This window comes from Palaemon carinicauda, chromosome 27 (assembly GCF_036898095.1).
Source record: "Palaemon carinicauda isolate YSFRI2023 chromosome 27, ASM3689809v2, whole genome shotgun sequence".
Lineage (NCBI taxonomy): Eukaryota > Metazoa > Arthropoda > Malacostraca > Decapoda > Palaemonidae > Palaemon > Palaemon carinicauda.
Window position 1 is genome coordinate 17,680,585 of NC_090751.1, and position 26,835 is coordinate 17,707,419.

Here is a 26,835-nt window from a genome sequence, read left to right on the forward strand (position 1 = left end):
GCATCTACACGGCGAGAGAGCGGCGAACGAAGTGGCCGCGAAAAGATGCTGGAGGTTGGAGAAGCAGTCAAAACACCAATCACAGGCTAGATTACAAAACTTCGGTTCTGATTCGTCATCTATCAGCACTTGAACCAATCACAATCTGTCTTACATGCTACGTAGTAGTTACCAATTCAAATACAAGGTACTACGTACTTGTATACAGCTTTACGTACGCTATTTTACGTTTGTTTTGTTGTAGGATATGTACGCTTATTCGAGATGTGATTTTTGCAACAAAGAATATTATTGGATGCAGTACTACGTACGTATACATACAAAAGATTCATGGAAAAGATGCACATAAATTACATTTGTAATAGTAGCCATCAGCAGCCTTACACCATTCAAATACGGTATGACTGCATCTGATTTGCGTTTCATGTTCGATTTAATTTTACTACGTACTGTATAGTGAATTATCATATGATCACATTCTCTTTTCGTGTTTTATTTCTTTCTGTACTGAATTATATGTCATATGTAATGCAATGAACCATCAGTAAGAGCAGATATTACTAATTACAGTGTTAATGGAATTAACGAAATATGTATTTGGTGTCTTCATATATCGCGGTATTTTCGAAATTTCCGGTAAATCCGCGATATGTGTATATATATGCGTTATGAAAAAAAATCCGCGAAGTGGTGAATCCGTGATGGTCGAACCGCGAAGTAGCGAGGGCTCACTGTATAATGATTCCCTAGCTATGAAGACTAAATAACTAATAATATTAATTAGTTAAAGGACCGGAGGAGGCTGTTCTGGCTAACTAAATAAAGCATGCAACATGAACAGCGGCGCTGTAAAATGGCGCGTCCGGTATCGGCACAGCTCTGCCACAAAACACAATATTTTACGAAAAGTAGAAGTTATTTTATGGCCAGAGCTTATTAAAACAATACTGAGACCTGGTACTCAACTTTCCAGAAGGCGGCGAGCCTGAAGACTGTGACATTACGGCGATGTAAGCAGATAAAGAAATCACTTGGGAAAAATCCGACTTAGCGTAGAAGCTACAGACGAAAGGATGAGGACGGACGTGACGTCATTTAGCAATGGCGCCCGTTTGTTTACGTCTCGAGTACCAAAAGTAGCCACGGATGAGAGTAACCTTGGAACGGCTCCTCAGTTACTCAGCCACCTTTCCATATTGAAGTGTTAACTCTGTATGGGGTGCAGATAGCTATGTGACGTGTTTATACATGCGTCCCTTGTTGATATACGATATCCTAGAGGGAAACCTTTAGGGTACTCGCACCAGAAGTTTGAATTCTGTGATAACCTTTAGTTTAATTCTCTGGGAATATCCACTGAAGTTAAATATATCCTAGGAAGCTACTGAAGGAACCAGGACGTCATGACTTGAGCCCAAAAATATATGTACATATATACACATACATATGGGAAATTTTACTTATAGAGTGGGGACAGCAACACGAAAGAAAGTTTATAATATTAGGAGAAGGTGGAAGTAATATTAAGAGAGAGAGAGAGAGAGAGAGAGAGAGAGAGAGAGAGAGAGAGAGAGAGAGAGAGAGAGAGAGAGAGAGAGAGAGAGAGAGAGATATTCAAACTAGGGGAGCAATTTCCCCTAGTTCAAGAGCCCTCTTGCCCATCACCAAGTTTCAACACGAGAATGATATACTGTGCTGAAACTCAATGGCTTTATCAATGCTATCTCTCATTGGGAGGGTATAGGGGTTGAGAAATTAAGAGAAATCAGTTGATTATATTCAGTTCCCTTCTTCCCACATTGATGAACATAGAATATATACAACTTCAATAATAATTCCATAGATTTGGAATATTTGCTCATGTAGAAATAATATTTTACGGTTGAAAATCTACCTCGTAACCCTGTGAATATGCATTTCATGTTGAAATTTTCTTCCAGTTTACTCCATAACTACAGTATTTACATTATCAAACTTATTGCAGTGTTAATGATAGCATTGCTATTCTTAAATCAAACGAAAATTCTTGTTAGTAGTAATAGCGAAAAAAAGCATAGATTATATTGTATACAATGCACTTAATGTATTGAAATTCTTTTAAAAATTATCATATCTTTTTCTATTAGTCAAAAACAATAACTAGTGGTTACAAATTTTTCTTAATGATCTTGAATTTCTAGGGAACCCCAGGCCCTCCTGGTATGATAGGGTTAGGACAACCAGGACCACCGGGGCCACCAGGACCCAGGGGTCCTCCTGGTGTCACAGGTCATGGCCTTCCAGGCAATCAAGGACTAACAGGATCCAAAGGAGAGCCAGGTAAGGATACAGAAGGATTAAAATTAGTTTGCTTCCCCAGTACAACATGCATAGCCAGAATCCACAAGTAGTTCATTTCTATATTTACATTTCTTTTGGATAATACTCTTTTCTAACATTCATAGGTGTAACCATATGGTCTCAATAATTATCTAGTTATGAGACACAGCTGCTCTTGACTAGCAGAGAGCTTTGGTCGATTTCTTTAGGAACATTGATGGGGTTTATGTACCTAAAATCACAAAATTTAAGACACTAAAAAATGCCTAAACATTTAATATTAGGTGTAGGAAAACCATTTGTCTATCATGATACTTAAAATAAATTTATTGAACTTCTTAAGGATGGAGATAGCTTGAAAAGTCATTACAAGTAGTTTTGACATATAATTCTATTTAGTTGTAGAGTAATACAAGCAGCTACCTTGTAGTTGAAGCTTCTCAATCGATTTTGCACTCGATACCTAATGTAGTGCCAAAATGTTTTCACTCCACATTACTTCATTTCTTGATACAGTACATGATATTAGTTAAATATTATAAAGGAGATTATTTAACGACTAAAATTCATTGAGAGAGACCATCCCTTATTGCATTTATTAGGTCAACATTCCACCAGTTATGATAAGAGATGGAAATATACTTCATCTAGTTTATAGAATATTAAAAGTATGCTTACGCTTGTTCTCAAGCTCCTCTGAATATTATGTAATATATTAATTTTGAGGAGTGAAATGGTTAGGGTGTATCACACTATTGCAAATATACAACATTTAAATTGAATCATGAACTGTATTATATTTGATAGAAGGTTTTCATATAATGCAAAGAAATTGCTTTCTAACAACTTATAGGTTTCAGCAGTAAGGATCTCTTCAATGGTACCAGCTAGTGTATCTCCACACAGTACATAGTACTAAAGGGTGTTTACAGCACCCCTTTGATCCCAACAGCACAGTTTTTTGTATTTTTCATCTATTCTTTTCAGTCTCATTAATAGGCTGTCCAAATTACAATTCCATCTTTAGATATTCACCTCATTTTTAAATCCTCTGGGCAAGTCCTTTGAGTTTAGAAATGTGGCTTGGTGTCCTCTTGAAACTAAGTTTTAGTAATAATATACATACAAAAGTGAGTGCCCCATTATCTATGGTTATTATGTTCAGACCTCTCCGTATTTACAACTCCTATACTGCACTATTCCCTTGAAAGACATGTCTGTACATTACTAAATTGATGAAAATAAGGAGAGTATTTCACTGTAATAATAAGGATAAGGATAATAATAACAGCTTATAAAAACAATATATACTTTCTCTGTTGACCCTGGATAAGTGGATCAACTGAACATTGGGCACGGCTGTAATAATGATAGTAATAGTGTTAATATAGTATAGTACTCTAATAGCTGTTAGGATGTTGAACAATCTCACTTATATTAAGCATAGGCATTAACGCATAAATGTTTAATGCCTCTAACTACTTTTATACAGGCCCTTATAAATTAATGATACAAGGAACAAAACTCATGTTACAAATATATTTTACAGCATTGAATAGTTTTCATTATATATTCTTGAATGGCTTTAAATCCTCATACAAGGAGATTATTTTCATACTCAAGTTTACTTTTAATTTCAACGTTTGTCTCTTTATGATGTTTCTGCTGCTGAATAGTATAGCTATGGAAGTAGATGTTGACAGTATTCTTTCACATTCTTCTACATTACTTTTTTCAAAGATATTATTTGAAATGAATCATATTAAAGGGAGATTTGATACTTTAAAACTGCATAAAGTATTGGTTACACCTTTGATAATGAGAACAAATAAGATTTTAATATTGGACTTTGTTTATTCACTTCAGTGCACCTTTTTTCATAATCCTTGCATGAATTAAAATTCAGTTAATGTGACTAATTTTACTCATAGATGTAGCCCTCACTTATCAGTGTGAACGTTCTGTCCCCTCTTTATCATCATATCACTTGTTTAACACCAGAAGGGCAACATACTCTTGAAAGACATAAATAATGTAAGATTAACTGTAAAGGATACTAGTATACTTTACTAAAATAGAGAGCTTGAATTGAAATGACTAGGGTTCTGTTATAATAAAGTACAAAATTGTGTTGTTATTGATTTGATATAAAATATTTTCAAAAGTATGCCCTGGCGTAGGTCTTTACTCATAATTTGGAATGCTAAAGACTGGTAGTCATAATCACTCATTTTAGACAAAGGCTTTGTTGATTGTATAAATTTAGTTTTATTTTATTATTTCTTCTCTAGATTAGTTTCATTAACTCAACTCTCTCACAGCCCTTATTTTACAACTAGCACCGTGTATTATACTGTATATTATTTTCTAACCTAAGTTACAGAGGGAACCCTTGGAGGCTTTGAAGAACTACGCCGAATAACTGGACTACATAGAAACAGAGGTGGTGTATTAATGTTTTGTCTGTTATGAGGGTGTTGTGCATTTCTCTTTGTGATAATTTTTTTATGTTACTTCCAAGTAAATTTGTTTTAGTGTCTGTTAAATAACATTCAAACAACTTTGTTGTTTATGTTGATTTAATAATAGCAGCAACTCTTACAATTCTGAGCAGTAGAACACTTTGTCATCATAATCAAGATTTATACCCCCTCTAATCTATACTAGTGATTAAGGTGTACCGTAGATTTTGCTCAGGATTACAGTTATAACTGATAAGTAGTTTTATCAGAGTGCTGTAGGAGTTGGAAAAGAAAATATTGCTTAAAAACAACACAACTAACATTACAGTGAAGTAATGCATGAGAGACCTATTGAATAGTCACATCTGTACAAATCTTAACTCTCTTTATTTTTAGCATATTTACATGATCCATAACATCCATAAGCATACATGGGTTCAGTGTCTTTCCTTTGCTTCCCTGCATTAGACTAAATCCGGAAAATTAGGTTATTCTACTCACTCATTCAGAAACTGTAAATTTGCCGTGCATGTTGAATAAGAACAGTTTTTTTTTTCCCAAACATAAGAATTACTCTTAAATACATTTCAGCACAATGCATATAAAAATTATGTTGTACGAGTATTTTTCCCTGTATCATCATCTAGTATGGTTCTGTTATTTTCAATTGGTCAAGGGTAGGCAGTCAGTAATAATATACATTATTACTTACTGAATCAGCAATAATATACTGCGTATTGAGTAAGCCATAGTAGAGGATAGTTTCCCTTAGATATTTTATAATTTGACACAAGTCATTCAAGCATTGATTGATCTACACTCTTTTAAACCAACTTTACAATCTGATCATTTCTTAACATGATCTTTGTTTTCCCGCTTCATTTTCATCACAAGTGGGAGGTAAATCGGTTGTTGTTTGCAGATGATACTGTCCTGGTTGCAGACTCGGAGGAGAAGCTTGGTCGATTAGTGACAGAGTTTGGAAGGGTATGTGAGAGAAGGAAGTTGAGAGTTAATGTGGGTAAGAGTAAGGTTATGAGATGCAAGAGAAAGGAGGGTGGTGCTAGGTTGAATGTCATGTTGAATGGAGAGTTACTTGAGGAAGTAGATCAGTTTAAGTACTTGGGTCTGTTGTTGCAGCAAATTTGGTAAAGAATAGAGGGTTAGGAATAAATGTAAAGAAGAGTTCTGTATGAGAAAGTGATTGTACCAACTGTGATGTATGGATCGGAGTTGTGGGGGATGAAAGTGAAGGAGAGACAGAAATTGAATGTGTTTGAGATGAAGTGTCTGAGGTGTATGGCTGGTGTATCTCGATTAGATAGGGTTACGAACGAAGTAGTGAGGGTAAGAACAGGTGGAAGAAATGATTTAGCAGCCAGAGTGGATATGAATGTGTTGAGGTGTTTAACCATGTAGAGAGAATGGAAAGTGGCTGTCTGCTGAAGAAGGTGACGAATACAAAAGTTGATGGGAGAAGTACAAGAGGAAGACCAAGGTGCGGTGGATGGATGGAGTGAAGAAAGCTCTGGGTGATAGTAGGATAGATCTGAGAGAGGCAAGGGAGCATGCTAGAAATAAGAATGAATGGCGAGCGATTGTGACGCAGTTCTGGTAGGTCTTGCTGCTTCCTTCGGTTGCCTTGTTGACCGCTGACTTCATTTATGGTGGATAACGGGGGGAGGGTGGGCTGTGGCATTCTAGCAGTACCAGCCAAACTCAGCTGAATCCCTCGTCAGTCTAGGAGGACCAAAGAGAGGAAGTACCCTTTTGTTCCTTTATGTCGACTACCCTCCAAAATTGGGGGGAAGTGCCTTGGTAAATAGATAGCTCTACATTTTTATATGTTGTTCATGTTTTTCTAACATGGTATATCCTCCAATGACAGACTCTACAGTACTTCAAAATTAGCCTAACCTTAAAAAACCATTTAGCCAGTCTTACAACCACCCATCTTCCTCAAATGGAATAACATACTGTATATAATTTGAGTGAGTAAGGGAATTCAAAGTACGAAGCTTCATTTGTGCTGGAAGATGGAGGGGAGGGTGGGCTGTGGCCCAATCAAACTCTGTTTAGTTCCTCGTCAGGCAAGGAGGGACAAGGAGGAAAAATCCCCCCTTGTTTCTTTTTATTCAGCTAACCCCCAAAATTGGGTCTAGTGCCATGATAGTTTGATAGATAGATAAGAGTTAGTGAGGCTTTGCATTATGTGCATCTTGTAAGTCCCTGTTTTGATTTTATTTTTAAAAAGACCATGCTGATATAGCAGCTAAGAACTAAGCATCCAAGAACCCAGATCTAGTAAAGAACTTTTACTCTGTTTGAACATATCCTAGGAGATTGGTCTTATTTTGCTCTGAACACATCCTAGGAGATTGGTCTTATTTTGCTCTGAACACATCCCAGGAGATTGGATTTGATGAACAAATCTGTAGCAACTGTATGTTAGGTTTGGAAAATTAAAACCACAAAGCCTGTATCATATCCATCTACCTAACTATGTTTAATATTTTTTTTAATTGGTAAATCTAGTATCCATGGTGACTAACTTTTTATAGTTCCTTAATTTGCAATTATGATAGTTATGTAGTGCCATAGCCTATGTACGTACCACGGTCTTCCACTATCTTGGGTTAAAGTTCTCTTCCTTGAGGGTACACTTGGGCACATCATTCTATCCTATTTCTCTTCCTCTTGTTTTGTTAAAGTGTTTATAGTTTAAATAGGAAATATTTATCTTAATGTTACTGTTCTTATAATATTTTATTTTTCCAAGTCTCCTTTCCTCACTAAGCTATTTTCCTTGTTGGAGCCCCTGGGGTTATAGCATCCTGCTTTTCCAACTATGGTTGTAGCTTGGCAAGTAATAATAATAAAGGGATTTTGACGAAGGAAAAATCTATTTCTGGGGAAAGACCTGTGACGCCCGGTGAAAAGGGTCCTTCTTTACACTTTTCTGATATAAATCTTCCAAATATACCAGAGAAAGATAAAAGCATGGAATGCAGAGGTTACTACCCTCGCGCGAGCACCTTGTGGGTGTTGTGTATAAAGCAGGGGCGTGTGAAAGCCACTGTTCACAGGCTGTCTTCCATTTAGATAATTCCTTCATCAAAGGGAAGGGCCGTAACAGAGGCCCTAGATACCACACTTGAACCACACCACCGACGCCTACCACGAGCGCCCTTTAGGACATCCTTCTGCAAGAACACATGGCTTGGAAAGGAAAGGGTGGGAATGTACAAAATAACAGGGAAGGGTTTCACCGGTCGTCACAGGTCTCTCCCCAGAAATAGATTTTTCCTTCGTCAAAATCCCTTTTCTGGGTCGACCTGTGACGCCCGGTGAAAATGTACCAGAGAATGCCTTCCAAGCCCAATAAAATAATAACATAATGAGGAGAATACAAACACCATGTAACAAAATAATATAATATAATAATGCAAGTAAACATAAGATTACAAACTAGCCAAAGGACATAGTGAACGTAAGGCTAAATAAATATGAAGACAAGGAAGCATCCAAGTATCCAAACACAAAAGCATCAAATCTTACATGTCTAAGAATATCCAAACATTAAAGTAATGGTAAATACAATAAGTTAAACCATAGGAATTAAACATGGTAATAATCTTAAGGCTAATGAACCACCCAGGAGAGTGGCGACCTGGTGTGAGTAGCGGGTAGGAGGGAGGAGAGAAGAGATAGAAGAAAGGAAGAACAAGAGATTAATGGGGAGAGATAAGACTCCCAGCTGCAACCGTTGGGTATTTAAGGGCCTGTAAGTTCTTTAGATAGTGGCGTTTGAAAACCATAGGAGATTTCCAACCCGTGTATTTTTTGAGGTCATCAAAATCCATATTTTGGAAGTAATTGATGGAGGTAGCTACTAACTGGATATCATGAGCGTGGGGAAAAGATTCCGGATTAGCATGTTTAGTGAAGTAGAGGCTTTGTTGTCTGATGCCTTGAATGGAAATAGTACCTCCTTGTTCCCTGATAAACAAGGGGCCAGACGAGCGGGTGGCAGTTCTAGCTAAAAAGGCCCTGAGAGTAGTGACTGGACACAGAAGTATCTTGGGGAAGAGGAATAATTTTCCAAGGGGACCACCTATTTTGTGGGTCCACATTTTTAGCTAGGAAAGCTCTGTCTGGAGAAAGATGTACTTCACCTGAAGGGAGGAAATCTATGTTTTCTGACTTTCGTGAGAGAGCTGCTAGTTCTGAGATTCTAGCACCCAAGGCCAAAGCCGTTAGAAATAAAGTCTTCCGAAGAAGAGTGATATAGGAGCAGGATTCATTGTCCGTGTCTGACGCAAGTTTGAGGACATCGTTCAGAGACCAAGAGACCTTTTGTGGACGAACCGAAGGTCGAAGCCTAGCACATGCTTTTGGAATAGATGAGAAATAGGAATCAGTTAGGTTAATGTTAAACCCAACAAGAAAGATTTTCTTCAAAGCTGACTTGATGGTGGTTATAGTGCTAGCTGCTAGGCCTTTGTCAAATAGGAACCTAAAGAAAGAGATGGCTAAATTCGGAGTCATACAAGTATGGTCTGAATTCTTTAGGAAATCTGCTAAGTTTCTTAACGGCCGAATCATATCGACGAATTGTAGAGTCCCTTTTGTCTGATTCTATGAAGAGGACGTTTTCCGGGTCAATGTTTGCGTCTCTACGAGCTGCAAACTTCATGAAGTCCACAAAGTTAGGGTTTTGGCTATCCTTGAGGAATCTGACACAGTCTGAGTTTGGACTAGTTGGGTCAGTTTGGGGAATGGGATCCGGAAGGGACGGAGTTTCAACTCGAGGAGGAGAGGAAACCAACTGCTCTTTGGCCAGTGAGGTGCTACTAAAGCCACTGCCCCTCGGAAGGAGCGAAGTTTGTGTAAAACTTTCATTAGAAGATTCACTGGAGGAAATAGGTAAATCTTCTTCCAATGGTTCCAATCCAGGGTTAATGCGTCCATGGCATAAGCCTGAGGGTCCAGGTTTGGGGTCACATAACAGGGAAGTTTGTGATTCAGCTGAGTTGCGAATAGGTCTACCTGGAGGCCCGGAACCAGCCTGAGTATCCACCGGAATGAATTTATGTCTAGAGACCATTCTGATTCCAGTGGTTTCGTCCTGGATAGTGAGTCCGCTATTACATTCTGGACTCTTGCTAGGTGAGTTGCTGACAGGAACCAGTTCTTTTCTGCTGCCAAGACGAAGATAGTGACCAGGACCTGATTCAGGTTGGGTGACTTGGATCCTCCTCTGTTGATGCAGTGTACTACAGCTGTGCTGTCTGAAACTACTCTGATGTGGGTCGACCTCGGAGGGGAGAGTCTCCTCAGGGTCAAGAACACTGCCATGGCTTCGAGAACATTGACATTGATATGGAACTGTTTCATGGCGGGTGACCAAGAGCCCTGAAACTTCTGATGTTCGGAGTAACCCCCCCCCCCCCCAGCCACACAGAGATGCGTCCGTATGAACTGTCACTTGTGGAAGGGGGAATTGTAGAGGAACCGATTTGGAGAGGTTCCTCGGTTCGGACCATGAGCGTAGTCTCAGTTTTAAGACAGAGGGGATCTTCGAGATCTTGTCTCTTAAAGGTACTGTAGCTCTCTTTCTCCAAACTCGATTGATGTCTTTGAGTTTGGGTTTTAATAGGAGATCTGTTACTGAAGCAAATTGGAGAAGGCCGAGGATTCTTTCTAAGGCTCTTCTGGACACCTGTTTGTGTTTGAGAAAATTTCTGATTTTGGAAGCTATCTCTCTTACCTTTTTGGGGGGGAAGGGATAACTTGTGCTTTGAAAGGTACCATTGAATGCCAATCCATTCAAAGTGGCTTGATGGTTGTAGGCGGGACTTTTGGAGATTGACTTGAAATCCCAGGTTGGTGAGAAACCGAATTACTTTCGTCGTAGCTCTGTTGCATTCCTGGGTCGACCGAGCCCAAATGAGCCAATCGTCCAAATAAGCTATGATCTGTATCCCTTGGTTCCTGAGTTGTTCTAGCACTGTCTCTCCCAGTTTCGTGAATATCCTGGGGGCAATGCTGAGACCGAAGGGCATGACTTTGAACGCAAAGGCTTTCTTGCCTAGGTGGAAGCCTAGGTAAGGAGAGAAGTTTCGAGCTCCTGGCACATGATAATAGGCGTCGGTAAGATCGATAGAGGTGGTGACTGCCCCACGGGGAAGTAAGGTCCGTACCTGAGAGATAGTCAGCATTCGGAACTTGTCGCAGAGAATGTAAGAGTTTTTTCACAAGTCCAGGACCACTCTCAATGCCGACGAGTCTTTCTTTGGAACTGTAAACAGGCGTCCTTGGAACTTCAGTGATCGAACCCGTTTGATTGCTTTCTTCTTGAGTAACTCTGTGGTGTACTCTTTCAGGATGGGAGTGGGTCTCTGGAAGAAGGTCACTGGTGGAGGTGGAGATCCCTGTGACCATTTCCAACCCAAACCTTTGGAGATTATGCTGTGAGCCCACGGACTGAAGGTCTAATGGTCTCGAAAGTGGTATAGTCTCCCACCTACCGGGCCCACATCATTGCGAGGGAGTGAATCTAGGTCCCTTCCCTCCCCAAGCACCCCTTGTCCTAGGCCCGCCTCATTGGCGGAACTGTCCTCTACCTCTGTAGCTTCCTCTCTGGTGTCCACGAAAGGAACCTGAGGATTCGTAGCTAGGGTTGTATGCAGGAGAGGGCATCCCAGCGGGGTTGGGTTGTGTACCTGGGGAAGCCGTGAGGTAGACCACCTGTTGAGGGGGAGCAGGTTGCTGAGACGTCAAAGCAGAGGGCGACTGTGATGCCGAGTTTGGAACTGTCGATTGATGGTAGTAACCCCGGTTCGTCTTGTAAGCTGTAAATCTCTGCTTCTTCTTAAAGAAAGTTTGTTTTTGGGCTTCGACCTTCCTTTTGGCAGTGAGGCCCCACCTTACTTGCAAATTTTGGTTTGCCCTCGCAGCGTCCTGAAGGATTTTGTTCACTTCCTCCTGAGGAAAGAGGGTCTTACCCCAGCAGGAGGACGCTATCAGCCTGTTCGGTTCATGTCTGATAGAGGCCTCAGACAGAACGTATTTCTTGCAGCTAACCCGAGGCGACCAGAAATTGTGGAAGTCGACTTGGTAGGACAGAGACAGGTTCTTTGTGAATATCGGAAACAAGATCTCAGTCAGATAAAGCGACGCTAGGGACTCTGCGGAGGCGATGGAGTGGAGAGATTTAGCTAACCTATTCCGTGCCTCAAACTCAGTCCTGAGAAGATTCTCCGGTAATTTGGGAAGCTTCTCGGAGGCGCAGTCTGGGTCTAACTTCCCTACTGTGAAAGTAGAGGAAGCGTCGTCCCAGGTAGCAGAGGTACTCGGGATGAGCATGGAGGTGGGGTCCGTCTCTTTAAGAGCCTTCTTTGACAGTTTGAATAGTGAGATCTGTCAATTTATCTGTAATAGGCAAGGTAATAGCAGGAGCAGTTGTAAAAATGGTGTAGGCCCCTTTGTGTGGGGTGAGCTTGGAGTTAGCACACCCCCATTCAGACAGAGTCCTGGCCCAGACAGCTTGGGCCTGTTCTTTTGGAAATATTACCGTTTCCTTCGGTACCTTGTCCATTCTAACCAAGGCATGCTCTTTCAAACGAACGAAGCCGTTGAATGGGAATTCTAGCCCCGGAGGGTATAATTCTAGGTCCTCTAGAGGGCGGGTGCCTATGCTATCTAGAGTTAGGGTACCATCTATATATGGAGCATGCAAGGCAAACCTCCATGGGTTATTTTTATCGAAGGGGGGTAACTAAGACGCGTCTGGGGCTGAAGGCGGAGGCATCTGAGTTCCTGAACGGATCAGATTCGCCACCATATCTTTGAGCTCCATCATCGCCCCGTGGCTTGCCCTAGAGTGTTGTTGTATCTGCTCCTTAACAATATCCCTGATCAGGTCGACGGGGAAGGAGGGTTCCTAAGCACTACCCGCCGACGAAGCCTTGGACTTAGCGGACTTCAACTTTTTAGCAGTCACGGTTTTATGTGAAGTAATAGGAACATCAGGAGCATTAGAGGGTCCGGGGACCGGTGACGTAGATACTGTAATGGCAAAGCTTAAGGCTTAAAGGTACGTAGTGGCTTCACCTTGGGTCGTACAGGGACGGAGGGATCCCGAGGAGAAGCCGTAGGCTTATCAAAGCCGAGGAAGGAAGTGGTAGAGGAAGGAGTGAGAGATAAAAAGGGTTCTACCAACTCAGCACCACCTACCTGCTCGTCCATGGGTTCAACGTCCAAATCTAGAGAGGACACGTCCCCCGCCAATAAAGCTTCCTCTTCCGTTGGGATGGTTGCTCTAACCGCCTCAATTACCGGGGCAGCTACCTCCGGCGGAACTGCTGCAGTGGTAGAGCCCGGGAACAGACGAGAGGCCATGTCTCCGTCGAGGAGATAGGGTGCGCCAGACGGAGCATTCCTTCCAAAGCCTGACACCCAAGGGCGGAGAGCAGCTCTTGCTGACCGGAGAGAGTCATCATCAGCCTGAAAGAGGTAACGGGACTAATGATGAAGGAGACAGATCGTCCTACGCAATAAGCGATGTATACATATATAAGGAACAAATTAAATCATCGCCAAAGGATAAAAAGGAACAAACTAAGAACCAACTTACGTCATCGTTCAGGAGTAGGGAGGACAGCTCGTAGCAGAGCGTGCACGACTCCGGAAACCACACCATGTATGAGGCTTGTCCCGGCTCCCGAGTGAAGGATATGGCGCAATGCGCATGGGACCGGCAAAGGTCATGTCCCACGGGATCATTAAAGGCAGCGGGGCAGCCCTTGGCGGCGCAGTGGACCTTCTGTAAAAGAAAGGAGACATAAGTCTGGACGTTCCTTGAGACTCTGGTCAGTGATTAAGATCTACTAAGAGAGTCTAGATAACCTTAAATATGTGTGCATAGAATAGTTCCATAATTGAGAGCTAGAGTTCCATATTAATATATTAATACAAAATATAATGCACCGGATAGCGCCGGAGCAAGCAAACAAGGTTCCGGACCACCATAAATACTATTAAAATAAGAATAAACTAATGTACACTGCGGAACCACGGACGGAGCCGAGGATGCCGTGATAGGTCCGAAACCAAGTAATATGTACTATAAGTAGCAGCGGAAAGTTAATGTTAACCTCAATGCTGATCGTCTGGGTGATCTCCGGTGAAAAGGTCCGGAATAACTAAATTGTGATTAATAATGAAAAGTTCGTGTGGATATGGCCGTAGCCGGAGTCCGAGTGCAAGGGACCACCGGGGGATGAGGCCCTGCCAGAGGGTTGCACTCCAAATAATATCTGACTAGGTTCCAAACTCAATGAGTATCACTTATGGCAGAATAGAACGCAACCTACTCCCAAGGCGGAGCGGAGAGAGGACGGAACTACGAGGGAACGGGTGGCGGCATAAAGCTGGCCCAAAATAATGACTCACACACGAACGGGACCTATTAATAACGCTAGCTATATTAACAGTAGCCACATAATAAAATAAAACTTAAACATCATAAACCCATGGAGGGAGAGGGGGGAGGGATAACCCGTGATCGTATAAAACGGAAAACGGGAAATCCACCTCTCCTACTCGAGGAAAAGAAAGAAAACGAGAGAAAGGGTAACTCGTGACTGTAGCAACAGAATACGAGAACTCCATGCTCACGCTCTCGTGGTTACGCTATAAAGAACCAAAAGCACACTACAATATGATATAAATATAACAATAAAATTGTAATGTCAATCAAGACTAAGAACGAAGAATAACGACTGCGTAACAAATATATATAAGGATATAGTCTACTAACGAATGCCTCCCAGGGCGGGTACTAAACTATAATAAAGCCAAGGACGCTATTCTTCGTTCGTCCAGATTGGACTTGCTAGCAAAAAAGTACCATAGTAAAACAATAATAATAATAATAATAATGGTTCAAAAGGCGTAAGTGACTTAACCAAGAACCTAGATGACAGAGTACCAAATGGGCAAGATTAACATGAAATTCCAGCGAGGCAAATCAAAACAACAATGGCCGCCGACGCCGCGGAAGGCCAAGCCGGTCTATAATTAAAAACACACTACTGGGAAGAGTACAACTGCCCGGTACTGCAAAAAGCTGTCAAAACAAACTATGGTACTTAACATAGGTAAAGGTGAAGTAGTAGCTTCAGTCATGATGAATTAAACCCAGAAACGGGAAAAACACCAAGAGCACAAAAAATTACGACCAAGCGAGCAAGTCCAAAACAGAAGGATGTCCTAGAGGGCGCTCGTGGTAGGCATCGGTGGCGTGGTTCAAGTGTGGTATCTAGGGCCTCTGTTACGGCCCTTCCCTTTGATGAAGGAATTATCTAAATGGAAGACAGCCTGTGAATAGTGGCTTTCACACGCCCCTGCTTTATACACGACACCCACCAGGTGCTCGCGCGAGGGTAGTAACCTCTGCATTCCATGCTTTTATCTTTCTCCGGTATATTTGAAAGATTTATTATATCAGAAAAGTGTAAAGAAGGACCCTTTTCACCGGGCATCACAGGTCAGCCCAGAAATAATAATAATAATAATAATAATAATAATAATAATAATAATAATAATAACTGAAAGAAGAATGGTCATCTCAATATGGTTACTAAATTTATTTGCTGCATCACAGCAACTTGCTTTATCATATACAGTAACTTCTAACAGGACTTTTCACACAATAAATTAAAATTTTTACTATCAATTTTCAGAAGTTATACTTAGTTTAGTATTCTGCTGATTTTGACTAAGCATCAGTGAATGGAGTGTCTCTCAAATGAGACTAAGTAATATCTGAATTACCTCCTCAGATTGCATTATTTTTTTTTTACTCACCTGTTTAAGATTGGTCCTTTATGAGAGCCCCTCTATCTCTAGGTAGATAATCACTGCAATAAATGAATTCATCCTCACTACAAGCAAAATAACAGGAGCTATTCTAGCTCCAAGGATATCATAGCATTCTTTAATCATAGTAAATGCGAGTTAGGCCCCTCATTAAAGAAAAGACCCCTGAAACAAGAAAAAACTATTATGTCTGACATGCAAAATAGAATTTCAAACTAAGGAAGCATAAAATTATGCTATCATCCTCTGGGACTTTAGGTCCATATGAATGGGTCTTGAAAGTGACAAATATTCAATTTAACAGTTAACATGATTTTCCTTCCATAAAAACAGAGGGTGGTTATAAAACCATTCACTAAAGAAAGATCCCCTCACAATGTGCTAACATGTATAAATGACATTTTTATCACTCAGGGAGATATGTGAGCAAAAAAAAAGTAGCAAAAGAATTATGTGGAATAAATGGGTTAATAGATTATAAATAAAGAATTCTGGCTATCCTTCAGTGGAGAAAACGTCTAGACCATTCTACTGTGCTGTTAACAGTATGGTAGGCACTAAAGGTGAGGCAGGTGATTGATGAGTATGCGAGGTTCCATGGTTAAAGGCTGCTCATAAATGGTAGAGGCAAGGGACAATAACAATGCCCTAGAGACTGATCATATATACATAGGATCGGTGCCCAAGCTCCCTCTCCACCCAAGCTAGAACCAGGGGGGCCAGGCAATGGCTGCTGATGACTCGGCAGGTAGGGTATGTTTCATGCTAATGCTGATCTGTTTCAGACGAGTGTGAAAAATCTGAGGAAACAAACTTAAAACCATGAATGTGGTGGGTATTTGAGTGTGGGTTTTGATAAAAAGAAATGAGTATTACTGTAAGGTTTTTGGATTCTTCCTGCTTTGAGGTTTCTCTTTGCCAAAAGATCTAGTTTGGCATGAACCCTCAACACTACATGAAATATGTGATATTTCTGTGCATGCAACAGCACACATTAAGAACATTCTTGATATGTACATCTAACATTTTTATGCTTTGTTTGGGTGAGGTGTTTGGTATTTAATTGCAGAGATAATAAATAACTTTAAAAGTGAATGCATTTACCTGAATGTATGAATCTATGCATGATGATGTAATGCTCAAATATTAGCAGTGTGCTGAATTACAAATTAACTTTTTTATTACTGTTCCCATATAGAAATAAATTGAATTGGTTGAAATTTTTGCATGTTTAGTATAGGTGCATCTTGTGCAAGTGTGTTTGTATTTGTAATGCACAGTGAACAACTATTCTTGACATCACTAGTAACGTTCAAAATCTAGCAAACTAATCTTGGACATTCAATGCTGTCATGATGAAAATTTCCTGCAAGACAAAGAACGAAAAGTAATTTTAGTTTGTAACACTACACTTGAAAAAATGGAGAAAATATCCCAAAAATATTTAATTGTCTTTTATTTACAGGGTAATTTCATAAAAGCAAGTTAGATTTTTCATACAAACCTGTTTCTTATAATAGCCCATTTAAATATACAAGAAATCTCAGACACCTCAATCCTGTATAGAAATAAGGATCGCAGCAACAGGAGGTAAATGTGGTAAACTGTTTCACTTGTTTTACAGTCAGAGCACCTGGAAGGAGCTTGAGGAGTTAGGAATAGGGTACATTAGGTAAATTATAACAGGTTTTGTTGAGAGTATCAATGTAGTAATGGATTAGAAAGATAATTTTCTAATACTCTAAATAGAAGGAAAAGAACTTGTGACATTTGACGTTCAGCTCCTATATGGAGGAAAGTAACCAAATTCAAGGCTCCTCTCTTCAGGGAGAAGGAATTTTGAAAAGTTGAGTCAATATGGGTAAAAATATGTTTACTATTGTATTGTTTATCAAAGATCAATGGACTGAGCATTCTAGTATAAAAGCTTACCTGTGAATGACCATGGTAAAACTATGACAATAGGATGCTATAAGGAATGAGAGTGGATTAAGACAATAGGACTGATAAATTCCCGTTCTGACTCATCGCAATGATTTACCCTAAATAAAAAAAATCCAAATGTTTGTTATATATGCTGTAATCTTGAAAAGGTTATCAGACACCTCCCAGAATCAGTCAATGTAAGGAAGGGGAGAAAGATATCTCACAAGCCAAAAACTCGTCCTGTGATACATTCTCACAAGCTCTTAAAATGATTTTATAAACAAAAAGAAGAAAAGAACTTAAGAATTAGCTTTCCAGGCAAATGGAGATTGTATTCTCTGGAACCTGCTTCTCAACTAATCTAATGGAGACAAACAACATGAAAGAGTCCTGTAAAACAGTGAAGATACTCACAATCCATTCTGACTTGATAAAACAATTTAGGAGCTCATCATCTATGGCATGGGGAATGAGAGACAAGATGACAGACCTGGAGCATAGTGTTCTCATTGAACTCAGCTCAAAATGACAAGTCTACAGAAGTCTATTACAATATGTTGAGTTACCTTGCTAGAAACTGGGCGAAGTTCACTGACCTATCTTGGAAGTAGCAGATGGCAGAAGAAAGATTGCCTTCAACTCAAGGTCAGAGTGGACAGGTGCTTAATCTAAATGTTTATTAAAAAGCCTTCTCCAAGCTTTACAAAAAAAAAAAAAAATCTCACATGGAAAGTTCTCGAAATGTTGGTTTGTTCCGTAACTGGAATACAAACCACGCTATTTAATAGGGGTATTACTTTCAGCGTAGCTGAAATGACGAGCCATTAATTTTTAATGAGGGTCAACTACCCACGCCGCTAGTTAGTGAGGATTAGGGAGGGTAGCTTGCTACCGCTCCCCCTTACACACCTGTGACTTAGTTTCCCCCATTCCTGATCATCCTCCGAAGGGGAAACTAAGTTCAACGTCTGTCTCTCCTGCAAGTGTTTCTCCCCCTTAGGAGTTCACGACTCCTTTTTGGAGGACTGCTGCGGCACACGGTCAGCTTGCTGATCCAATGGCCCCCAGAGGGCGCATCCGTCGGAAGGCTCGCCTTCCTCTTCGCCGTAGAGGCCTCCCTTCACCTGCAGTGAAGAGGCGCCTCTTTGGTTCATCGTCGTCACTGCAGTCCCCCGCAGAGGAGCCTCCACTGCATTCAGAGCTTCATACATCGACCATCACTGCACCTGCAACCAGTCTTGTGACTTCGGTCGTGTACCTCTCTGCCGATCGTTCACGATATCCTTCGGTGGATGGTCGCCCTTACAAATGGCACGCCGACCATCCATGCTCCAGACCTGCTGACCTAACATCACCACTCCTGTCACCGGTAGAGTCCACTGTAGCTCCACCAAAATGCGTAGCTGCGCGCCATCACTCTGCAGCTTGTCCTGCGCGCCACGCGCCCAGACCTTCAGCGCTCGCCAGCACTCTACAGCGCTTCGGCGTGCCCCTTCACCTGCTCACCCTCACAGACAGCAGCAGTCTTATGCGCTTGCGCGCCAACATTCACCTGCACGTCAGCGCTCTCCTCCACGTTACACGCCCACGTTCGCCTGCGCGCACACGCCCAGGGTTGCCAACGCGCTAGCGCACCACAGCACGCTTGCGCTCTCCTGCGCGCCAGCGCCCTCCTGCGCCCACGATCTCCTACGTGCCAGCGCCCACCTGCGCGCCAACACGCACGCACTCTCCCGCACGTCAAGCGCTCTCCCACACGCCAGCCCTCTCCTGCGTGCCCTTACTCTGCAACACGCCAGCGCTCTCCTGCATGCCAACGCTCTCCTATGCGCCAGCATGTGCATCCTTCATTGCCCGCACGCCAGCATGCGTATCCTTCATCGCCCGTGCGCCAACAAATACCTGCGTGCCAACAGTTGTACACCATAGCCACTGTTTTTAAGGTATGAAATACAAAAGAAAGAGCGGTCAGGCTATCCGGCTGCATCAGAGCGACTGCCGGCGCGGGGCCGGGAGTCGGGGGAGGGGTGCTTGTCCATTAAAGCCGCTGGGGCGGCACCGGCAGACCGGCGGAAAGCCGGAGGCGGGTCCGGCGGGGTGAATCTATATAAGGCCACACACTGAGCAGCAGAGAGATAGGAGACAGAGGAAGGCGATCGCTGGCACGGCGGCCTCCGGCAGTCGGCGCTGGTGAACCTTAGCTGGCTGCATAAGATGGAGAGGAGGGTTACCCGAGATGTCAGCGGTAGCGTCGGCAAGGGGCGGCGGCCCCCAGCAGCCGGCAGGCTGTCGCCCTAGGTAATCCTACATAGTAACATCTGAGGTGTCGGCGGCTAGCGCCAGCAAGCAGAGGCGGCAGTGGACCGGCACCATGATAGGAGAGAGAATGGTAAGGAGGGAAGGTAAGGAAGGGTAATTCCCGATATCCGACCGACTTCCCTCTGGAAGGAGTGCTCTCATGATAGGAGGGGATACGCCTATCATCCGGCAGCAGGGAGCCGGCAGACGGCTGGATGCCTGTGGTAATCCAAGGGAGGATCAGAGGACACTCAAAGAGGGGGATCTTCCGCCGGCACCACCCCATAGTTCGACTATGAAGGGGAAGTGTAGCAGAGCAGCCAACCAAGCAGAAGAGCACAGCCAAACCTACAACTCTCCCCAGGAGAAGAGTTGTACGACAGCGGACAAGAGTGTGAAGGCAAGCCAACACAAAGGGATAGAATGGGGAGGGGGTTAGGGGTCTTTTGAGGGAGCAGAAGGGGACACAACCCTAATACTGCCAAGGGGTGAGGGGAATCTGTTAGGTGCTAGACTGCCCAGGCAGGAGAGAAACGCTCTCCAACCTAGGGAAGGTTAGCTCAGATCACGTACAGCACTGGTGTACTGTCCTAAACTATAATAAAACAGAATCCCCCAAGGCCTAACCTAAACCAGGAGAACCTTCTCCTAGATTAGGTAGGGCTGGGAAAGACACATCGCTAGGCTACAGGAAAGAAGGGACGTGTCCCAACCAAGTGCAGTCTAGGGGGAAAGGCAGAGCCCTTCCACCTTCAGTCTCAGTCGATACCCTAAGGGAAAGGCATTCCCCTAAGGTGGACTGGGATGAACGATAGGTACTCTGGGGTTCTGTCTGAGGTCCCTCCATATACTATGGTAGGGAAGAGGGAAGAACGATCTAGCCTAACCTACCCAAAAACTATTCCGGGTAAGGGGGCTAAGATATAGCAAAGCTAACCAGAGGGAGGTTACCCATAGGTAACAGTGGAGATGAGAAAGCATACAAGGGCCCCAACGTTGGGTTAGGGGAGTGTGACATGGATGGACCAGGCATGGTCCCTTGTATGGTCCCTAGAAGGCGAAAGTACATGTGCAACACTGAATCTTGTATGTTTAAAATGCCTATATGTTCATTTACATTAACACTAGGAACACTTATTATATCATGCAAAAGTAAACATGAACACTAGGCTTCAGCCTAGGGTAGGCTAGCATGCTAGCAAGGGGTCGGCTAACCAAGAACACCGAAGAATACCATCGGCATAATATAACTAATTCCTAGCAATGAAGACTAAATAACTAATGATATTAATTAGTTATAAGACTGGGAGGGTTATTCTAGCTAACTAGCTAAAGCATGCGAGGTGAACAGCGGCGTCGTAAAATGGCACCTCTGGTCAAGGCACAGCTCTGCCACAAAACACAAGATTTAAGGGTAAAAAATTGTTACTTTACGGCCAGAGCTTATTTAAACAATACAAGAACCTGGTACTCAACTTTCCAGACGAAGGCGAGGCCGAAGGTTGTGACATGATGAAGGATGCAAGGGATAAAGCGAGATCACTGGGAAAAAACCAACCATTGTAGAAAGCTACAGAGCGAGGAATGAGGACGGACATGACGTCACACAGGATGGCGGACAGCTATGACCGCCGTTTGTTTACGTTGCGAGTACCCTAACAGTAACGAAGGAGGATAACTTTGGAGCGGCTCCTCAGTTATCTCGCCACCTTTCCCCCTCGAAGTGTAAACACTATGTGGGGTGCAGATAGCCATGTGGCGCGTCAATGCATGTGTCCCCTGTTGATATACGATATCCTAGAGGGAAACCTTTAGGGTACTCGCGCCAGAAGTTAGAATTCTGTGAAACCTTTAGTTTAATTCTCTGGGAATATCTACAGTAGTCATATATACCCTAAAGAAGCTACTGAAGGAACCTTCCATCAGGACGACATGGCTTGAGCCGAAAATAGGTAGGTATCAAGATACAGTTATCTTTCAGATTTACTGAGCATAAGAAGTCTTCTTCCTGAAGGCAGACCATAGGGCACTTGCCATCTTCATCTTGAACGTAGTGAAAGAATCAAATGATGGACGATTCTTGGGCCCCAATTGACTTATCCACGTTGAGTGTTAAGGACTGGAGAACTGTCTTTATTGCATTCTTATACATCCATGTTCCTTTGGAACCCAAATGTTCACTGGTAAGCTGGCTGAAACATAAGAAATATCCCTGCTTTCTACTTAAGAATACTAAGCCCGAATCCTCCTCATGCTGAACATAAGAAATATCCCTGCTTTCTACTTAAAAATACTAAGCCTGAATCCTCCTCATGCTGAACATAAGAAATATCCCTGCTTTCTATTTAAGAATACTAAGCCTGAATCCTTCTCATGCTGAACATTAGAAATATCCCTGCTTTCTACTTGAGAATACTAAGCCTGAATCCTCGTCATGCCTTTGGGGTTGTCGTATTCAGGAGTTAAGACAAAGAATACATCTGCATGCAACCAGTGGTTGAATCGGGATGCTGTTTAGGATGGTCCTGGAAGCAGCTTCCATGGCAACAGTCTCCAGACCAGAGAACAAAATGTCCTCATATTTGAGTCTTCCATTGGGTCCATGTTGTTAATGCTGCAATTGCTAAATCAATGGACAGTGGAGAAGGTCAACCTCCTTGTCATCTAGAGAATGTAGGACAGGATCTACATGATGGGCTGGAGTACAAGATGTTTTTAGGGTTGGTAAAATAGGACTTATTCTAAACGATAAAAACACTGAAAAGATGACGGCATGTAAGGGATGGTTAAACCTTTCTGGGGCACTAAATTACCGATCACGATCAATGGGGATTGTTCCTCCCCTGACAGCTGATGCAGTTAACTCAGTAAGTCACTGCCCTAGCGAATGTACGCAAAAGAACTTGCCGATCATAGGTTGAGTCTTGAAGATTTCTGCCTCTGTAGGTAACTGATTACAGTCAGGTGTGGGAAATACTTGGGGGAATTTAGAGTGGATATGCTGTGGGATCTGATGAAAAAGATATACCGGAACAAAATGATGCCCAGAATGTAGAGGAATAGCTTTTTAATACCCATATTCAAAGAAAAATGGGATGTACAAAATTATAATAATTATAGGGCAAACTTCTCCCACATACTAGGAAGCTTTGGGAATGGATTATAGTGTAGGATAAGGGAAGAGACTGAGATTGGAGAGGAACAGTTTGGCTTCATGCCAGGCAAAAGCACGACAGATGCAATGTTTGCACTAAGGCAGTTAACGGAAAAATATAGAAGACGAAAAGGAATTACATATAGTATTTATTGACTTAAGAAGGCTTATGATAGAGTTCCATGGAAGGAGGTAAAGAGATACCTGAGAGAGAGGGGATTTCCGAAGAAATATGTTAGACTGATCAGAGATATGTATGAAGGAGCAGGTACACAAGTAAGAACGAGTGTTGGTTTGACCAAGACGTTTGAAGTAGGGGTTGGTTTACACCAGGGGTCATCATTAAGCACATACTTGTTTAATATAGTAATAGATGTAATTACTGAAAGAGTGAGGGAACAGTCATCATAGACTATACTGTACTGTTTGCAAATGATATAGCCTAGTTCTATGTGATGAAGCTAGAGAAGGATTGGAGGGGACGCTAGAGATGGAGACAGAAATTGGAGAGCAGAGGGCTAAAGATTAGTAGAACAAAAACAGAGTATATGTGTTGCAACCCACAGAACCAATCGAAGGACATACATTTGTTGGGAGAAATAGTAAAGAGGACAGAAAAATTCAAGTACTTAGGGTCATATGTTGAGGAAACAGCAAAGCTCCAAATGGCAGTGAACAGGAGAATTCAATCTGGATGGAATAATTGGAAAATGTCAAGAGTATGTATGATCGAAGGATAAACTTAAAGTTAAAGGAAAAGGTACATAAAATTGTAGTGAGACCTGCCAAGACATATGGGGCAGACACCTGGCCCAAGAAAAAGATCTTTGAGAAGAAAATGGATGTTGCAGAGATGAGAATGCTAAGATGGATGGCTGAGATCATGAGACTGCATAAGGTTAGAAATGACTTGGTAAGGGGAACAACAAAGGTTACAGAAGTGTCGAAGAAAATCCAAAAGACTCCACTGGTTTGGGCACGTAATGAGGAGAAACCAGGAGTATGTTGTGAGGAGGAGGTTGGATATGGATGTTCCAAGTAAGAGGAGGAGGGAGAGACCAAAGAGAAGGTGGATGGAGTGAGTAACAGCGGATATGGATGAGAAAGATCTCACAGTGGAGGACATTGGAGACAGAAGAAATTGGAAACTGCTTTCAAGAAATAGCGTCACTGCATAGTGGAAAAAGCTTTAGCCGAAGAAGAAGCTGTAGGATCATTGATACCCTAAACATTCTTCATAGAATCCTCCTTCCTCATAGGCCATTCACAAGCCGGTCAGCAAACAGAACAAGGAATGAAGGAATGAATAGGTATTGGCGGATATCCTTCAATGACTGAACTACTTCTGACTCTCATGCTTCCGAGGCTAAGAGGCATCAAGTGCCTTAGCCTTTTAGTGAGCAAATGGAAGGATATACCACACGTAGCAGCATCACACGAGTGCCTATCCTTCGTTGGGGAGGATCCTTCCTGACAACCATGCAAGCACGATGTGGCATCTTTGTGCTTGTAATAGTGCTGAGATAGGACCTGAGAAGTAACCTGTTCCAATCCCTATCGCGTGAACAAGTTGGAAGATCTTATCATCTGGGAGAACTCCCAGAGCATGGGAAGTTCTTGTGCCATGGACCGGTCTCTGAGCATGAGATGATCTAGATCATGGAACAGTCTTGACTCGTCAGGAGATCTGGAGCGTTGAAAGATCTCCGAGCTGGTAACGCTTGGAAGAACCAGGTAACGGGAGTAACAATCACCCCAAAAACGAGCTAAAGTTTCAGTCATGTGGTTCTCAAACGCATGGTCCCCAATGGCATAGTTTTGGTAGTCTAAAATATACAGTATTGATATTTGTGCAATAGTTATTATAAGATTGTTTGAATAGGTTTGGAAATTGTATTAAGAATACTTTTTGTTCATATGTCCACTATCCTTGATGGCAATAACTTGAATTAGCTGACGATGTTTACATGTTCTCAGCTGGGCACGAATATGTAATTCCCAAACTTATTTAAAGTATCTTATAATAAATATTGCACAAATATCAATACTGTATGTTATAGACTACCATAGCATACATGCAGTTTACTAAAAGCCATCACTGTCATTAGTTATAAATAAGGTGTGTAAATGCATTTGTTTGTTGTATTTGGTGGGAGTAGCAAAACAATGGTTTTCCATTTTAGCGTCATAATTATGAAAAAGACGATATACCTTAGAAACATTTACTTCATTTATTTTGAATTTCTAAGGATATTGTAAGTGAAACAATTTTTAATAACATCATCTTTACATATGTACAGTATTAAGAATACTATGTGCGCATATCCTCAAAAGTGTTTGCCTGGAATCAGATGATCACAAATTCAGTGGAGTAAATTTACATATTTTCAAATGGGTTTTTATTGAGAAAATTTTATTTCATTGATATAGAATTATTTCTTAAATAGGGTATTTATTATGAAGATATGCTAGCATTGAATTACCCGGTAAGTAAAAATGGTTTTGTTCCTTACATAAATATAAATACAGTAAATATAAAATATCTGAGAACTATATACTTCTTGCGGTGACATTTGCCAACCGAACACTACTCTAGTTATCTGAATTTAGTCAGTTACATATATCTGAAGTCCGTAGTAACGGTATTTCTTTATTTCCTTTTGTCACTGAGCTTTTTTCCAACAGCCCTTTGTATTGTAGCATCTTGCTTTTTCATTTAGAGCCGTAATAATAATACAGTAATAATTTGAGGTTCTGCAAGAGGCTTTTCTATTTAATGCACAGCAAACTTTCAGAACCCTTACTGAAAGAGACACTATTAACACTAAACTCAGCTTGGGGAGTTAGGTTAGGTTGGCAATGGGGCAGGTAGGACCAAAGTTAGCATTTTATGAGTACTCACTTGACTTCTGAATTAGCGATGCCAAGAGCTTATGAAGCTCATCACTCTCGCAAGTTAGTTGATTATGGGAATTGTCCAAAGTTGAAGGCATGTCATTATTTTCGTCCTTCCGTTTATTATAATCAACTAGCTTAGCCTTCCCTTGTTTTACTCGGCAAGTTTCTTTTAGTGTTCTCACGTTTAAGGCAGCTACTGAAGCATATTTTCCAATAAAAAGTCACTGTGAGGGAAATGCTCTTTTTACGAAGGTTATTTAAATAACAGTATTGACCCTGACAGGATACACCAAGGGAATACATGTAATGAAAAGCACACTCCTCGTAGTAATTGGTAGAAAAAACAGGGGAAGACATCTTAATGTGCAATAACCAGCAAACAATCTAGAGAAGATCCAATTGGTACGAATGTGACTGAGAGACTAGCACGTCAGTTACCACTTTCCAATACAATGTTCCTTTCTTTTCTATGGGCATGTGTGAAGGGAAAGGAAATGGAAAAATTTAAAAAATTTAAGGGTAAAGATTGATTAAATCGAGCTTCTGGAGAAAAAAAAATATGAACTTCAGGGAAGGTTATAAAAATAAAAAATAATGTGTAGCACAAACTAGAGATCTAATTCCATATGAATTTCAAAAATGATAAAGTGCCAAGCCATAAATTTGTGGGCACATCATCACATTAATTATGTAGAACTGAAAGCACAGGTGTCTCATAAGACAGTACATGGTTAATCAAACAGGTAAAAATGCGGTAACAAGTATTTTTGCAATTGCATCATGCTTATATCAGGTACATTATGTTGATCTGCCTTTTATGATAAACTAAGTTCATTACCCACAAAATGTGTTCCTAAAAAAATACATGAAGATATGCCTTTCCTTTTATACAGT

General features: G+C 41.6%; 1 protein-coding gene and 1 long non-coding RNA gene across 3 annotated transcripts in view; one reads left to right on the top strand and one right to left on the bottom strand.

Annotated features, from left to right (window-relative positions):
• The window catches only part of LOC137620578 (collagen alpha-1(XVIII) chain-like), a 467,446-nt gene that overhangs the window by 367,639 nt on the left and 72,972 nt on the right, over positions 1 to 26,835 (top strand). Inside the window, exons 22-23 of the mRNA XM_068350835.1 lie at positions 2,181 to 2,319; positions 4,697 to 4,762. Of these exons, the coding sequence (XP_068206936.1) occupies positions 2,181 to 2,319; positions 4,697 to 4,762 (205 nt within the window). The remainder of the gene's footprint in view (positions 1 to 2,180; positions 2,320 to 4,696; positions 4,763 to 26,835) is intronic.
• LOC137620581 (uncharacterized) overlaps positions 15,386 to 26,835 on the bottom strand; it is a 252,514-nt gene continuing 241,064 nt past the window's right edge. The window contains exon 6 of one of the 2 annotated variants that reach the window (XR_011040078.1): positions 15,386 to 17,031. This is a non-coding gene — a long non-coding RNA (uncharacterized lncRNA). Of the gene's footprint in view, positions 17,032 to 23,882; positions 26,409 to 26,835 lie in introns of those variants that run through there. The other variant, XR_011040077.1, reaches the window with a different exon arrangement.